The following is a 17,649-nucleotide window of genomic DNA, read 5'->3' as shown; positions in this document are numbered from 1 at the left end:
TGATTATTCTAAACTGCTTGCTGAATTATTACACTTAATTAAGTCAGCAAGATTAACTGTGAGGGTATAAAACATCCTTGGCCACAGTCACCATCAATCAGTGGCAGGCCTTCTTTCCTTACATATCTTATCCAACTTGGAATTTTACCTTCCTATTACCATGTCTTCTAACTGTGCAGCTCAAAAATTGAGCTATTGAACCTACTTAAAAAAAATATATATATATACATAAAGTATTTTTAAAACAATAAATATACACATGAAACCCAACCAATTTGTGAATATCTATGAAAACAAGGGGCAGGGAGAACAAAGATAACTCTATATACCTCCCAAATGTCAAAGTGAGTTTGAACCTTTCCTCCTACAAACTTAGCCACTTTTTTTTCTACTTTTCTTCTTGGAAAAGTAACTACTCAGTGATTAGAAGCTGAACAGAGGGGAAAAAAAGCACAAGCACACACACACGCCTGAATAACCAATGTTATTAAAATGAATCCAACTGCATAATCCCAATAATTTATCAAAACCTCCAGAATTAAGTATTATATTTAAATAAATAAGAGAAAAAAATACTTACAAATTTCCTTCCAGACTACAGAAGGTACAGTATGTTTTTCATGTCCTTTCTTTTTAGATCCATATCGTTTGCTTTCTACAGGTCTGGAGTTATATCTATTTTCTGAATATGCTATTTCTGAACCTACTATTAATTAAAACAAAAATTCATTAGCATTAAAAGAACTACTTAATTGAGAAAAGGTGATCAGCAAAGAAGCATTTAAAAAATAAAACCTGAATCTTCATTTCTCAAAATGTCCCGCAGCAAAGCAGCACAACCATCAAGCCCTTGTACAGTTTCAGTCTGCAAAGAGAAAGTCATTTAGAAATTTGTACACAAAATTTTAATGCAGGAAAAAAAAATTCTGTAATTTAAAAATTTCCCTATTTAGAAGCAATTTATTATTGGTAGCAGACTTGTTTTAAAGTAAAAAGTCTTCATTAGAGCAATTAATACTTTACTTTTGAATTTTTATTCCCACTTCTTAGCTTTTACCTGAAAACTAATTAAAATAGCATATATTGTATCTATTCAGTTTAATCTTACCTGACTTTCTGAATCAGAATGAGTGGGATAGCCAGAATCTGCATTAAGACGAGATATCTTTCTCAAATGGGTCCTAGAAAACAAGTTTGTTAACATCTTTACATATGACACAAAAAGTTGTTTTCCCAAAATATATTATAAATAGACATTCTCTTTCCAGTGAAGGTTGGATAAGAAAGTTTGTCCATGTAAAAGATGGATTTATGCAGGACTTTATGAAGATTGTAAAGACTAAAATGATCAACATGGGTAAGATATGAAAAGTCCCTCCGCAGACTTTTGTGAAGGTAGAGCCCCATTTAGTTCTCTAGGGTAGGAAAAATTTAGTCTAGCCCAAACACTTGAAAATCTCTTGAGATTTCCTGAAGTTGTAAACTTCTTTACGTACTTACCCTTTCTTTCCATTTGTTAATTTAGCAGGTCCAGTGTGCTTTCCTGAAGATAATACCTATGACATAATGCATTATATTGTAGTATATATACAAATATTTTTTCTATTACATTCTCAGTATGCTGTTTGGACAAAACCTGAAATGTTATTCATTGTTTCCGTTCCCTTTTTTACTGTGGTAAAACATACACAAAATAAAATGTACCATTTTAGCCATTTTAAAGTATACAGTTCTGTGGCATTAAATACATTCACATTGCTGAGCAACCAACACCACCATCCATCTCCAGAACTTTTTCATCTTCCCAAACTGAAATTCTGTACCCATTAATCATTAACGTCTCATCCCCTCCTCCCCTAAGCTCCTGGTAAACACCCTTCTACTTTCTGTTGCTATTAATTGGCTATTCTGGGAAGTTCATATAAATGTAATCATACACTATTTGTACTTTTGTGACTGGCTTATTTTGCTTAGCACAATATCTTCATATTGTAACATGTACAAAATTTCCTTCCTTATTAAGGCTGAATAATACTCCTTTTTTTTTTTTTTTTTTTTTTTGCGGTACGCGGGGCTCTCACTGTTGCGGCCTCTCCCGTTGCGGAGCACAGGCTCCGGACGCGCAGGCTCAGCAGCCATGGCTCACGGGTCCAGCCGCTCCGCAGCATATGGGATCTTCCCAGACCCAAGCACGAACCCGTGTCCCCTGCATCGGCAGGCAGACTCTCAACCACTGCGCCACCAGGGAAGCCCCAATACTCCATTTTATATATGTAACCATGCTATTTTTAATAAAACCCACAATTACAACTGAACTCTTATAATTTGTTCTATATAGAATGTCAAGCAAACAACACATACATTTGTGTCTTAAGTCTATTTAAGCTGAAAATGAAGTTGAGATATTATTTTAATCAGAAGTATCTACTATAGTAAGTTTGGACTATACTCAACCGCTGAACATGTTTTACATTCCCCAGCTCTTCAAAACATACAAGTTAATTAAAGATACAGGGCAGAGTCCATAACTCTGATTTTATTTATCCATGTTCTTTAGAATGCCTGACAAGACTAGCACATGAAAACTCTACCATTCCTCTTTATCTATATCTCATTCTCTCAATCTTTCTTTTTAAACACATATGTTGCTTTTTTAATTTTTGATTTAAAAAATACCTTAGGTGGGCTACCTTTTGTGTAGAATAAAGAAAAAAATTTGCTTCTACATGCATCCAATACCTTGAGAGTTACAAAAGAAATAGTTAATTGTAGTTGCCTCTGGGGAGGGAAACAATCTGGGAGACAGAGCAAGAAGGGAGACTTTCCATGGTATACCTTTTTATATCTTAAAAACTTTATATCATATAATCTCTATTCAAAATATAACTTTTAAAAGACACAATTAAATTCCCTACTCACTCCCTCATTCTAGCCTTCAGGTGTAGTCACTGTTGGCAGTTACACTTAGGATTTTTCTTGACATGTTTACATATTTCATTCCAAGACAGCTTTGAGCACTAACTATTAAACTTTCTGGAGTTATACAATATTCTATTATTTGCTTGAATATGTACACTCTCCTTCTAAGAATGCTACTGAGAATACATTTTTTTAAATTGGGTTGATAAAAAGTTTTACTTCTCCTTAAGGTAACTTCGAATATGATGGAGTCATAAAGCCAGCAGTGAGAACCAACACTGGCGGAAGTAAGATCCCATGTAACATAGCTCCACTGGCCCCTGCATGACCCCCTCAGGATCTTTCCTTTCACAATATCTATGTCGGTGTCCTGGCCAAGACCACAATAAAAAGCCAAACCATTGTGCTCTAGGTCTAAAAACAACTACCACAATAATTATCTTTCAAAATTAAAATTAGTATACTATCTGAGATAAATAATGGCATAATTGTAAGATTATATACAGCATTTCTCCAAAAAACACACACATTAGATTACAGAAAACCAGGTAGAGAAAATTAACCAAAATAAAGCACCCTGTAACAGTATCACACTGGCACATTTCCTTCAAATTTATTTTGTATTCTTTATTTTGAAATAATAGTACAAATAATTGTATACATGTCACCAAGATTCCCCAACTGCTGACATTTTACTACACCTGCCATGTTCTCTCTCAAAAAAAAAGTATATAATTACGTTTTGTCTGAACCATTTCAGATTAAGTTACAGACATGATACCACTTTATATTTAAATATTTACTTCTGGGACTTCCCTGGTGGAGCAGTGGTTGGGTAGTCGCCTGCCAATGCAGGGGACACGGGTTCGATCCCTGGTCCGGGAGGATCCCACATGCCGGGGAGCAACTAAGCCCTTGTGCCACAACTACTGAAGCCCACGTGCCTAGAGCCCGTGCTCCACAACAAGAGAAGCCAGCACAATGAGAAGCCCGCGCGCTGCAATGTAGAGTAGCCCCTGCTCGCTGCAACTAGAGAAAGCTCGTGCGCAGCAACGAAGACCCAACGCAGCCAAACATAAATAAAATAAATTTATAAAAAAATATTTATTCCTAAATATTTCCTAAGGACAAGGTCACTCTCTCATATAACCAAATTATAATGATCAAAATCAGGGAATTAACACTGAAACCATACTATAATCTCATCTACAGATCTTATTCACATTTTGCCAATTATCCCAACACTGTACTTTATAGAAAAAAAATTCTGGCCCCCATCCAATCGAGGATCATATGTTACATTTTAAGTTGTCCTATCTCTTTAGCCTCCTTTAATCTGGAACAGATCCTCGGGTTGTCATTCATTGTCTTTTACAGCCATATGTCTTTTACAGACATTTTTAAAGAGTATGAGCAGTTACTTTGGTAGAATGTCCCTCTGGACATTTAGACTTGTCTGCTTTCCCATGATTAGTTTCAGGTTGTGCTTTTTTGGCAGGAATACCACAAAAGGGATGTTGTATCCTTCTCAATACAATATGAGCAGGCATATGATGTCAGTTTGTCCCATTACTGGCGATGTTAAGTTTGATTAAAGATGGTGCTTAACAGAGTTTTCACTACAAGGTTACTATTTTTACCTTTGTAAATATTAAGCATTTTGTGGGGAGATACTTTGAAATTACACAGACATCCTATTAATCAAACTTTCGTCCAGTAGCATCCATTGAGGATTCTTGCCTTAATCATTTGTCAACTGGTGATTTTTCTAACTTACATCATTCCTTCTAAATTTATTAGTTGGCATTCAATCTTAGTGAAGTACTTCTTCATTTGTTAGTATGGACTTACTGATTCCTATTTTACTTAACGGGTTATGATGCATTATTATCATTATTTATACTAATGCTCAAATTGTCCCAGATTCTGTCAGTAGGAGTGTTTTCAAACCGGCTCCTGTATCTTTTTAACATGTCCTCATTATTTTTTGAGCTAATGCTTACAATAACCTGATCCAGTTTTTTTTTCATTGTGGTAACATGAAATCTACCCTCTTACCAAACTTTTAAGTGCACAACATAGTATTGTTAACTATAGTATGATGATTATAGCAGAACTTACTCATCGTGCATAATTAACAGTTTATACTCATTGAATAGCAACTCTCCATTTCCTCCTCCCTCCAGCCCCTGGCAACTACCATTCTACCCTCTGCTTCTATGAGTTTCACTATTTTTAGATACCTTATTAAGTGGAATGATGCAATATTTGCCCTGTGACTGGCTTATTTCACTTAGCATAGTAGCCTCAAGGCTCATTCATGTTGCATATAGCAGGATTTCCTTCCTTTTTTTAAGGCTGAATAACATGCCATTGGGTATCCACTAATCCATCAATGGACATTTAGGTTGTTACCACATCTTGGCTATTGTGAATAATGTTACATGAACACAGGAGTGCAAATATCTCAAGATTCTGTTTTTAATTTTTCTGGATAAATATCCAAAGGGGGACTACTGTATCACATGATAGTTCTATTTTTAATTTTTGAGGAAACTTCACATTGCTTTTCATAGCGGCTGCACCCTTTTATGTTCCCATCAACAAGTGTACAAAGATTCAAATTTCTCCACATCCTCACCAACACTTGTTATTTTCTGGATTGGTTTTTGCTGTTTTGTGCTTTTTAAAATAATAGTTATCCTAACAGGTGTGAGGTGATATCTCATTGTGGTTTTGATTTGCATTTCCTTGATTAGTGATGTTGACCATCTTTTCATATACCTGTTGGCCATTTATTTGTACGTCTTCTTTGGAGAAATGCCTATTCAAGTCTTTTGCCCATTTTTCAATCAGGTTGTTTGGTTTTTTGCTGTTGAGTTGTAGCAGTTCCTTATATATTTTGTTTATGAACCCTTTATCAGATATATGGTTTACAAATTCTTCTCCCATTCCATAAGTTGCCTTTTCACTCTGTTGTTTCCATTTTATTTTTATATATCTAGGTCTCAGCCCTAGAGTTGACCATTTCTCCCAAAAGTCATGGTTCCTTTTAGTGGACAACAGTATTTAAAAACCAAAATCTAGGCAATAGCTGTGCTATTTGCTACTGGGGCTTCATATGGATTATTTATTTAGTCATCATGACCAGATAGTTGCAATTTTGAGTCTTGTGTTTTTACTTTTAAGTCTTTTTCCATATTAACATAGTCTTCAAATTTTTTAATGGTTGTGTAGTATTTCCTTGAGTGGAAGTAATATAATATGCCCTTGGTTTGCTTCATATTTTTCACAGTCAAAAAACAAACCTGAAATGTTTTCATATACTGAAAATAGCCTTTCACATTCAAGATTAAAAGCTTAATTATTTGATAACAGGTTATTAGTTGTTTAAAGGACCTAGATACAAACTGCAAAACCACTTTCCAAAACAAGTGCCCCAAATGGCAATGCATGACAGAATCAGTTTGCTTTATCTCACATTTACTCCCGCTAAGTATTATCATTAAACTTTCTACTTTGCTATTTGAGAAAATCGTAAATATTTCTTAGGAGTCATATCTCCTACCAACAAGTGCAAGATAAAATTACATTTGTAGAATAATTTAGTGTACTAAAGCCTTTCATTTCCACTTAATCCACACCCTGTGAGTTGTTATTACTTCTGTGAGATGGGAACCTAAATTTCAGAAAGGTGGCTTGTTCAAAGTCATATATCTAAGAGATGTTTAAAAGAGTAATGTTTAAAAGAATGGACTCTGGCACCAGCTATGTGGGTCTCAATCCTGTCTCCACTGCTAACCAGCTGTGTAACTGTAAGGAAGTTATCTGAAGTCTCCATCCCTCAATTTCCTCATCAATAAAATGAGGAGTGTTATCTACCTCCTAAGATTGTTGTGAAGATTAAATGAGAAATTACATGTAATATCTGTAGTAGTGCTACCCAAATGTTAGCTGCTATTATTATCATTGAGATGGTAATAAACTGTTTTTAAGGGGGCTAAATTGTGTTGCACAATTTATGCCAAGTGTGAAACAGATGTTTTATCAGGTTCTCTCATTTAATCTCCCCAATTCTTTGAGGCAGAATTTTACACCTATGTTATAGATAAGGAAAAGGAGGCTCGGAGCAGTAAAAAGTACTTTGCTTACTATCACTATGACAGTAGTGGCAGAATTGGAATTTGAATCCGGAGGTGACTGTGACTACAAAAACCATGTTTTTCCCCCTTGCTGACTGCACGTATTCTGCATTCATTCAATATAAAAGAAAGATTTATAAGGGTGGGGCTGCTCTGGAAGTACTCATGAAGAAAATCTGGAGCCAGGTTTTGAAAAAAAATGTAAAATTCACGTTAATGGGGAAGACAGCATTAAAAGTGAGTTGATAAATGAAGGAAGACCAAACAAAGGGATGCATGTGTGGATATACTTGAGGAGTAAGATCACTCTAAGTAGAGGGTCTGAGTGAGGACTGACTGATTTCTATTGGTTGACTGATTACCTGAAAATACAGAGATAAACTGTTTAGTAGCGGAGGAAGCCGAGCAATGTCTCTAGGCTGAAAAATGGCTTAATAAGGCTTAGCAAGGGCACAAAAGGGGCGCTGAGGGGCACCCAAACGATGGAAATGTGAGAGTGTTAGAGAAGACTTCTGTAAGTGGTCCTTGAGCTGAGGGACAAGAGACGGAAAGTGAAGATTTCAGGCAGAGAAGGGCATTCTAGTCAGAACAAAGAGGAAAGGCACAGAGGCCTGAGAGAACACGGGCGCCCAGGGCACTGGGGAACACACAGGTGAAGAGCTCTGGGTATTACTGGAATGGGGGTGGAGGCTGGTAAGGAATGCACGGGCCCGATCGAAAAATGGCTCTGTGGACAGGCCAAAGAACTGAGATTTTATCTTGGAAAAAAAAAAACAGGAAGAAGTGTTCCAGAGCTGGATTTTAAGCAGAAAAGAGAATCGATGAGGGGCGTGCATTTGAGGAGGGGTAAGGCTAAATGCAGGGACACTAACTGGGAGAGTTGTGGTTTTTTTTTTTTTAACTAGTAGTAAAATACCAGCAACTGTGACGGAAGATCCAGCTAGTAGCGGCACTTGTTGGAAAAGCCGAGAACCTGTAGTTGATGCAACAACGTCCTGAGACTCCGAGAGGTCAAGTCACCCCACCCAGCGGTGGAGGCTGGACACGAACCCGGGGCCCACACCAAAGCCAGCGCTCAGGTGGACCCCAACGATTACAACAGAATATACATCTAAGGGCAGAGCGGCTGTGTTAGGGTGTTACGATTAGGTCCCCACCCCACCCCCGCCTCGTCTCCTCTCCCAGCATTTATTTTTAGTGCGGCAGCACTGTCTCCGTTTTTACTTTTTGTCCCAGGGAGCTCTGCACGTCTCCCGGCCCGAGGACTCCCTCCGTCCCTCTCCACCCTCACAGTGGACTCCTCAGGTCCGCAGACCTCACCTGGCCCGGTCGAGATCCGGACCTGACCATCTCTCGCAGCTTCAGAAAAGCCCATGCGGAGGGAAGCAGAGCCGCACTGTAAAAGGAATTAACCGCCGCGGACTCCCGACCCCCCCTTGGCCCGCCCCCCAAGCTTCCGCTTCCGGGAAGGAGCCCGCCGAACGCCGCGCCTCATTGTCTCCGGCGCGCAGACAAACCTCTCCTACCCGCAGTCCACAGCCCTGCGCTTGCGCAATAGGCCCCTGTCGGACCCCGGCTTGTCACACTCCGGCGGAGGGCGAGAGTCGCACAGAACGCCGGCGAGCTCGGCGTGGCCAGGTGCGGGGCGGAGCGGGGCCTGGAGGGGCGGGGCGGGGGCGGGGCGGGGGCAAGGCCGCGCCGGGAAGGGCCGGGCGAGCAGCTGGAGCGCTGGGCTGAGCGGGATTTCGGATCACATGGGAGACCTGAGTTCTGCGTCCTGCGTCCCTGCAGCGAGGGTTTCCATGGAGGTGCGCTGCCCTGCATCAGCTGGGAGAAGTGGCGAAGGGGACCCGCCGGGACCAGAGGAAGGGACTGCTGTAGAGGGCGAACAGGTTTCTGAAGGAATTCCTCTGGCTCTGGGTTTTGACTGTATTTTTAGTTGGTGTTTAGTATACCATTTTGAATGTATTTGTTCTTGATAATCAATAAAAATCAATCCTCGGTCTCGTTATCTCTGCGTAATTCTGATGACAGTTGCAAATTTTTCACTTTGTGGCCCTCGATCGCAGAACGGCGCTCATTAGTTGCGATTTTGGTTTTACTTCCAAGCATAGTTGTTTACTCTTCCATGGAAGTAATCACTGTTAATAAAGAATAACAATATTCTTACCATTGGCATGCTGCACGAATTTTAATGTGAATGGCTTTGTTCTTTTAAGGCATTTAGTTTTGGGTTAATGTTTTAAATCAAGTTGGGGAAAAATTAATAACCCAATTGATTTCATTTTTTTTAAAGGAAAAAATCTACGTTTTGAAAGTCTTAATTAGAATTAAAATAACCCAGAAACTGAAATCTGTCCACCAATATATTGCACACTCATACTGAGTGATTTGGGGAAACTAGGTATTTAATAAATTTAGCTTTGAATTAGATTAAATTGTGAAAACCTCTCCCTTCTTCATCCCTCTTCTATAAGTGTTTAACATATTCACCTGAGGTTTCAGATGTTTTTCTTAGTTGACTTGACTTGTCAAAACTTATTCTGGAGCTTCCCGGGTGGCGCGGTGGTTGAGAGTCCGCCTGCCGATACAGGAGACACGGGTTCGTGGCCCGGTCCGGGAAGATCCCACATGCTGTGGAGCGGCTGGGCCCGTTAGCTATGGCTGCTGAGCCTGCGCGTCCGGAGCCTGTGCTCCGCAACGGGAGAGGCCACAACAGTGAGAGGCCCGCGTACCGCAAAAAAAACAAAAACAAACTTATTCTGATTTTTCTTAATTAATACCTGCTTATTTTAAGAAAGCATGTATTAATTAATACATGCTTATAGATAAGAAATAAAAATCACCCATGATCCCACTACCCAGGGAACACCACTCTTAACATTGGTGCATTCCCTTCTAGACTTTTTCCAACTGTGTACAGACAGTCCACACTTATGATGGTCCGACTAAGGATTTTTCAACTTTATGATGATATGAAAGCAATATGCATTCAGTAGAAACTGTACTTTGAATTCTGGATTTTGATCTTTTCCCAGGCTAGCGATATGAGGTAAAATATTCTCTCATGATGCTGGGCAGTGCAGGGAGCCTCAGCTCCCGGTCAGCCACGCAATGAGGGGGGTAAACGATGGATATTCTACATTGTACTGTGTCTGAGCATGTTTAATGTAGGCTAGGCTGAGCTATGATGTTCAGTAGGTTAGGTGTATTAAATGCATCTTTGATTTATGATATTTTCTTTTTTTAAATAGATCTTTATTGGAGTATAATTGCTTCACAATACTGTGTTAGTTTCTGTTGTACAGCAAAGTGAATCAGCCATATGCATACATGTATCCCCATATCCCCTCCCTCTTGAGCGTCCCGCCCACCCTCCCTATCCCTCCCCTCCAGGTCCTCGCAAAGCACGGAGCTGATCTCCCTGTGCTATGCTGCTGCTTCCCACTAACTATAACTATTTTACATTTGGTAGTGTATATATGTCCATGCCACTCTCACTTCACCCCAGCCTCACCCCCCGGCGCCCCCCCCATGTCCTCAAGTCCATTCTCTATGTCTACGTCTTTATTCCTGCCCTGCCACTAGGTTCATCAGTGCCATTTTATTTTTTTTTTAGATTCCATATATATGCGTTAGCCTACAGTATTTGCTTTTCTCTTTCTGATTTACTTCACAACAGTGCACAAGGGTTCCCATTTCTCCACATCCTCACCAATGCTTATTTTCAGTTTTTTGTTTATTTTTTTGTTTTTTAAATTTATTTATTTATTTTTGGCTGTGTTGGGTCTTCGTTGCTGTGTGCGGGCTTTCTCTAGTTGTGGCGAGCGGGGGCTACTCTTTGTTGCGGTGCGTGGGCTTCTCATTGCAGTGGCTTCTCTTGTTGCGGAGCATGGGCTCTAGGCACGTGGGCTTCAGTAGTTGTGACACGCAGGCTCAGTAGTTGTGGCACGTGGGCTCTAGAGCGCAGGCTCAGTAGTTGTGGTGCACGGGCTTAGTTGCTCCACGGCATGTAGGATCTTCCTGGACCAGGGCTCGGACCCGTGTCCCCTGCATTGGCAGGTGGATTCTTAACCACTGCACCACCCGGGAAGCCCTATTTTTTTGTTTCTTTAATAGTAGCCATCCTAACTGGTGTGAGGTGGTATCTCGTAATTTTGATTTGCATTTCCCTAATGATTAGTGATGTTGAGCATCTTTTCATGTCCTTATTGGCCATTTCCATATCTTCTTTGGAGAAATGTCTATTCAAATCCTTTGCCCTTTTAAAAATTGGGTTGTTTGTATTTTTGTTGTTGATTTTTAGGAGTTCTCTACATATCTGGGTATTAATCTGTTGCCATATATATGATTGCAAATATTTTCTCCCATTCTGTGAGTTGCCCTTTTACTCTGTTGATATTGTCTTTTGAAAAATGAAGTTTTTTTTATTTTCATGAAGTTTCCAATTTGTCCCTTTTTTTCTTTTGTTACCTATGTCTTTGGTGTCACATCCAAGAAATTATTGGCATATCTAATGTCATGAAGATTTGCCCTATGTTTTCTTCTAAGATTTCTATACTTCTAAGTCTTACATTTAGATCTTTGATCCATTTTTAGTTAATTCTCATATATGATGTTAGGTAAGGGTCCAACTTCATTCTTTTGCATGTGGATATCCAGTTTTCCCAGCATCATTTGTTGAAAAGACTGTCCTTTCCCCATTGAATGGTCCTGGCACCCTTCAAAAATTATTTGGCCATGTATGTAAGGGTTTATTTCTGGGCTCTCTATCTATTCCATTGGTTTATTTATCTGCCTTTATACCAGTACCAAACTGTTTTTATTATGGTAGCCTTGTGGTAAGTTTGAAATCAGGAAATGTAACTCCTCCAGCTTTGCTCTTCTCTTTCAAGATTGTTTTGGCTCTTCAGGGTAACTTGAGATTCCATATGAATTTCAGGATGAGTTTTTCCATCTCTGGCACTGGGGTTATGATAGGGATTGGAATTGTGAATTACTTTGGGTAATAGTGACATCTTAAAATATTTTTCAATCCATGAACATGGGATGTGCTGCATTTATTTATGTCAATTTCTTTCATCATTGTTTTGAAGTTTTCATTGTACAAGTTTTTCGCTTCCTTGGTTAAGTTAATTCCTAAGTATTTTATTCTTTTTAAGGCTATTATACATGGAATTATAATATGTATAATATTATACATAGTGGAAATTTCCATATTGTACATACATGGAAATGTCTTAATTTTCTTTTCAGATTGTTCATTGTTAGTTGTACAGGAATGTTACTAATTTTTGTGTGTTGACTTTGTATCCTGCTACTTTGTTGAATTCATTTATTAGTTCTAACGTTTTTGTGTGTGTTGAATCTTTAAGATTTTCCCTGGGCATGCATGGTCACATTCTAATTTTCCCTGTATAGCAACAATAGTTGCTTTTGAATATCCCAGTCTTTAATGTCTGACTCTCAAAAGAGGAAAAAGAGAAAAATGAAAGGAGGAAGAAAGGGTGCCAGCCCTTTAAATCCCGTGAATCACTTCAACCAGAGGGGGAGGGGCTTACAACAATGGAGGGATGTGCAACAACAGTGGCCACCCACCTCTTTGTCTGCACCTCTGTGATCAGAAACATCAATCAATGATCAGAGCACAGATATGCAGTATTTGGAGGACAGGGAGATTTTTGCCCTCCCTGGCTCCCGCAAGCTGTGTGCAAGGATGGCATCACTCAGAATTGCGTTTCAGCTTTCGGTTTTGTTTAGTCAATAGGAGTCACCTGGCAGAAGATAGGAGGGAAAGAGGAGAGATATTGGAGAATTCCTCCCCTCTGAGCACCATTCTGGCTGATGCCTTGGCTCTCTGAGACTACAGCTCAGAGAAGCCACTGGGCTCCAGTTCTCTCCAGGCTCCAATAAAACATTTGCTCCCCTTGTCCCTTCAGGGTGATAATGTTTTGCTACTCTCTGGGTGTCTGAACACTCCTTGTTGGTTTCCTCATCCACAACTCTGTCATTAGAAGTCTAGCTGAGAGTGTTTTCTGTTTCCTACCACGATCAGACTCATAGAAAGCCACCATATTGTCCAGAGGAAATACGTTAGTAGCTAGAATAGAGGGTGGTGTGTGGGAAGATGTGAGGGAACAGATGTGAGAGAAGTATAGGAGGTAAAATGAACAGGACTTAGTGATAAATTTGGGAAGTAAGGCAAAGGGGAGGTATTTACATTGGCCTTGGTTTCTAGGTTTTGCATCTGGATGGGTAGTGGGAGAGATGATATTTAGGAGGGAAGTTTATGAACTCATTTCCCCCCAACATTTTATTATGAAAAAGATTACAAACTAGGAACTCTCATTTGGGGGCATGTAGATTAGAAGTGCCTTGGAGTCATACAAGTAATATCAAGTAGGCTACTGGTCCTTTGAGTCTGGAGCTTGGTGGAGAGATATGGGCTACAGAAACACATTTCTCAAGTCATCTGTGGTAACTGAAGCCATAGGCTTCTGAGTTTGCTCTCTGGTTACTTTCTCAAGAAAGCCTTTCCTTCCACCCCACTCCCGCAACCTAGTTCGTGTGCCCCTATACTGTGCTGTTACAGCATCACTTTTCACTTATGTGATTAGTTATTTAATGTCTGTCTTCCCAAGTAGAATTTAATATCTATGAAAGCAGGAAACTTATTCAGTGTAGCATCCCTAATACGTAGCACAATGCCTCGCACAGAGTAGGAATTTTTAAATTGTTGAGTAAATAAATGAACCAACCAGCGCTTGGGCTGCTTTCTTGCACTGGGGCTGCCAGCCACTTGAATGCTCCAAGACTCAGGATTATTCAGGACTCAGCCCTTTGAGCCTGATAGCGAAGTTGTTTTTTTTTTTTTGCGGTACGCGGGCCTCTCACTGTTGTGGCCTCTCCCGTTGCGGAGCACAGGCTCCGGACGCGCAGGCTTAGCGGCCATGGCTCACGGGCCCAGCCGCTCTGCGGCATGTGGGATCTTCCCGGACCGGGGCACGAACCTGTGTCCCCTGCATCGGCAGGCGGACTCTCAACCACCGCACCACCAGGGAACCCCTGATAGCGAAGTTTTGTATCATGGTTAACAACTCAGCTTGGTCTAGGCAGTATTTTGTAATTTAGTACGTTGGACCAGTGGCTTTATCCAATCAGCTCGCCTCTAAAGTGTGAAAACCTTTGTTCATGTTTAACCATGTTCCAGTTTATAGGAAAACACCAAAGTTGCAAAGTATATAAAAATCCAAACTAAAAACACAGTTAAGATCTGTAGCTAGGAGACAAGATTCACAAAAGCTGTGGACTGAATAATAAATTAAATGTTAGGAACACGAGCTCAGTTCTGCTTGGAAAGATGAGACTGCCCTACTGCTTTTCCTCAAGCCATCTGGTGACATCTGGAATTAATTCTAACACAAGGGTTCCTAATCTTTTGAAATCCTATTCAATTTTGAGAATTTGCTAAAAGCTGTATAGTTTTTCCTCAGAAAAATGCTAATGTGCACATTTATGAAACATATTGATGTATACAATTTTATCAGAGGCATTCAGGAGCCTCTCCAAGAATTTCAGGTTAAGCATCCTATTCTTACATAATTCAAAACCAGCTTTCCACACTTGAGTGTCCAGCGCCTTCTGCTACAGGGCCCTGGTGATCTTGGAAGCTGTTGGTTAATTAACAAGGGAGAAGGAGGTGCCAGGTTGAATAGCATCAAGGAGAGAGAGGGCATGGAGCACAGAGCAAATGGAATTGAGCCATAATCTTTGCACTTCCAACAGAAGCTTTAAAAGTATCTGCAGTCTTCACTTTAATCAAAATAGCTTCATTTAGGAAAGAAAGAGCCCACTTCTTTTTCTTAAAAAAAATCTCGGTTTTATTGCTTCCTGAGTGTTGTTCTTTTTAAAGGAGAAATACAAACCATATGTTACAGGGGTCTCAGTTTGACAGCTTAACTGAGGTCATCCTAGGATTCAGATATTTCTGGTCACGATAGGAAGGCCAGTGGGATGGGTCTGACGCAGCAAGGATCAAGAGAGCCCCTTCGGAATGATCTCATCTAGGGAAGTTACACGAAGTCGCTGGTTTGGGACAATGTGTCAGGTTTGAAGGTCAAGTGTGATTTTACTACAGCACAGTGCCAGTCACTTATTGCCCTGCAGCCCCTATGGACTCGTCCCTTACCGAAGGAGAGAAACAGTAGTGATTAAAATGCTAAAAATTATTAAAATCTCTGTAAGGCGTTGTGCGGAGATTGCTGGCACCCATCCACATGCTTTCAAAGGTTGCTTATTGGGGCTTCCCTGGTGGCGCAGTGGTTAAGAATCCGCCTGCCAATGCAGGGGACACGGGTTCGAGCCCTGGTCTGGGAAGATCCCACATGCCGCGGAGCAACTAAGCCCGTGTGCCACGACTACTGAGCCTGGGCTCTAGAGCCCGCGAGCCACAACCACTGAAGCCCGCACGCCTAGAGCCTGTGCTCTGCAACAAGAGAAGCCACCGCAATGAGAAGCCTGCGCACCACAACAAAGAGTAGCCCCCCACTCGCTGCAACTAGAGAAAGCCCACAGTCAGCAGTGAAGACCCAGTGCAGCCAAAAATTAAATAAATGAATAAATAAATAAATTTTTTTTAAAAAGGTCGCTTATTGTGTACTAATGTGACTTCCTACCTAAGAGCTTTTTTTCTGGAGCAAAAAGAGCAAGCTCAGGCCATGAGCTGGGCAGGCTGTTAATGCCAGCAAGTTAATGGCCCTGGAAGAAGCCCTCGGTCAATGACAGATGGGAACAGGGTGAGGAAGCAGCCCTTAGCCAGTGTTGGAGAACTTCCTCACCCCTCAGGTTGGGGTAGCTCTGGGGTGTGTTCTGCACTGTCTCCCAGAGTCCTCCAGCAGGATTGGGCTCCAGGGATAACTGGCTTGATAACACACCTCTATTTGCTTTCTTCCATTCACCATCTTACTTTCCCTACTCCCTTTCCACTGTTTCTGGGATTACCTCCCAAATAAACTGCACGCACTTAAATCCCTGTCTCAGAGGCTGTTTCTGGGGGGAACCGCCATACTAACATAGGCAGTGTGCATACAGGGCAGCACAAGTTTGGAATCAGACAGACCTGGATTCAAATTCCTTCTTACCAGCGACAATGAATAGCTTAATTTCTCTAAGACTGTTTTTTCATCTATATAATGGGGATAATCGTACTGACTTCGTAAGGTCAGGTCATAAAGAAAAATGTGAGAATGTATGTAAAGTGTTGTCCACAGTGACTTGCACATAGTAAGTGCTTAATAAATGTTGGCTAGTATCATTACCACAGTATTCTTAGTATTGTTAACGCAGCATAGCGCAGGTAGAGGGAAAGGTTTTACACCTTTGGGGTGACTGCTGAAGCAGGCTGATTTGGGAGACGTGCTGGGACCTGATGAGCATCTGTGGCTTAGCAATATCAGTGGCTTATAGGAAGCATCGCCACAGTGAGCCAGAGCAGGAGAGGAGGAAAACGGCGGACACCAAGTGGTGGCTTTGAAGACAAGCAATGGGCAGTGCCCCACTGGTATTGCCAATCGCGCTTAGTCTCAACCGATGGCTATAGTATCATCAATGATTTCATATCTGTGAATGAAATCAGGATTCACTCTGATAGCTGGGGTTTCATTAGCTTCACTCTTCAGGGATTATGCTCAGGGCTACTGAGGTTTGGTTTCTAATTTCAAGCTGTTTTCCTCAAAGGTACAAAGGATCTTTTAACTTTTATTATTTTATGAACTTGTTGTCTTAGGGTTTTTCACATTGGGGCAGTTCCCTCTGCTCCCATTCACTCCTCACTCCCAGGCCAGATCATATTTAAATTCTTTGACTGCAGTGAGAGAGAAACAGAGAGACTGAGGCAGGTTAAAGTATTTTACTCATTCTCTAAACCTGGTTAATTACAGCTCAGGGTTTCACCTGCAGTGCTTCAGCCTTTCAAACAGCCAAAGGTCCCAGAGCGGATGCAACTGATGGGCCGCTTTGGCTGACGGCAAACCGCGGGGAGGAGGAGTTGTTCCCCGCCCCCTGCACGTACAGACAGATGACTGTGGGGGTAGACTTCCTTTCAGCCCCTTTTACGGTTTCACTCTAGGTCAAAATCAAGGGCCTGTGGTGATATCCCATCACAATCTTCTTTTACTTAGTTAGACACTAATAGACAAAAATGTCCCCAGTTCAGTAGAGAGATGCATATATATGAAAAAAGCAACCTAAACATGATTTTTATACAAAAAACAACTCTGAAGAGGGGATAATACTATAGATAGGAGGGACCGGGCAACCTGGGCACACCTGGCCTTAAGAACAATAACCACACAGCCTGTGGTTCTCATTGCTTCCTGGGAGAAAGAAAAATCTTCTGGTGACCTTGTCAGAAGGTCTTATGCAGGGGATTTTCCTGAGAGGGTCTCATTACATCTGGATATGGTGTCAGACACCTTAATGTGGACACTTCAATAATCATCTCTGAAATGCTTTTTTAGTATCTCTCAGGGCCACTTACGTTAAAGTGATTTAAGTTCATGTCTTATCTTCACGTTAGACTGTGAGCTCC

The 17,649-nt window shown here is 40.9% G+C and overlaps 2 protein-coding genes across 4 annotated transcripts in view; both read right to left on the bottom strand.

Annotated features, from left to right (window-relative positions):
• The window catches only part of CCDC14 (coiled-coil domain containing 14), a 44,630-nt gene extending 36,132 nt beyond the window's left edge, over positions 1 to 8,498 (bottom strand). For 2 of the 3 annotated variants that reach the window (XR_009540572.1, XM_060149306.1), the window contains exons 1-5: positions 8,382 to 8,498; positions 1,501 to 1,556; positions 1,109 to 1,181; positions 796 to 865; positions 581 to 706 (exon numbers count right to left, since the gene is read on the bottom strand). Coding sequence is in view for 2 of the 3 variants with exons in the window: in XM_060149306.1 (XP_060005289.1) it covers positions 581 to 706; positions 796 to 865; positions 1,109 to 1,181; positions 1,501 to 1,556; positions 8,382 to 8,411 (355 nt within the window). In the remaining variant the exon portion in view is untranslated. The remainder of the gene's footprint in view (positions 1 to 580; positions 707 to 795; positions 866 to 1,108; positions 1,182 to 1,500; positions 1,557 to 8,381) is intronic. The other variant, XM_060149308.1, reaches the window with a different exon arrangement.
• An 8,144-nt stretch (positions 8,499 to 16,642) lies between these two features.
• ROPN1 (rhophilin associated tail protein 1) overlaps positions 16,643 to 17,649 on the bottom strand; it is an 11,095-nt gene continuing 10,088 nt past the window's right edge. Inside the window, exon 5 of the mRNA XM_060149040.1 lies at positions 16,643 to 16,679. Within this exon, the coding sequence (XP_060005023.1) occupies positions 16,643 to 16,679 (37 nt within the window). The remainder of the gene's footprint in view (positions 16,680 to 17,649) is intronic.

The sequence above is a fragment of the Lagenorhynchus albirostris genome, chromosome 5, assembly GCF_949774975.1.
Source record: "Lagenorhynchus albirostris chromosome 5, mLagAlb1.1, whole genome shotgun sequence".
Classification (NCBI taxonomy): Eukaryota; Metazoa; Chordata; class Mammalia; order Artiodactyla; family Delphinidae; genus Lagenorhynchus; species Lagenorhynchus albirostris.
The sequence above is the reverse complement of the archived record's forward strand: the minus strand, read 5'-3'. Positions and strand labels throughout refer to the sequence as shown.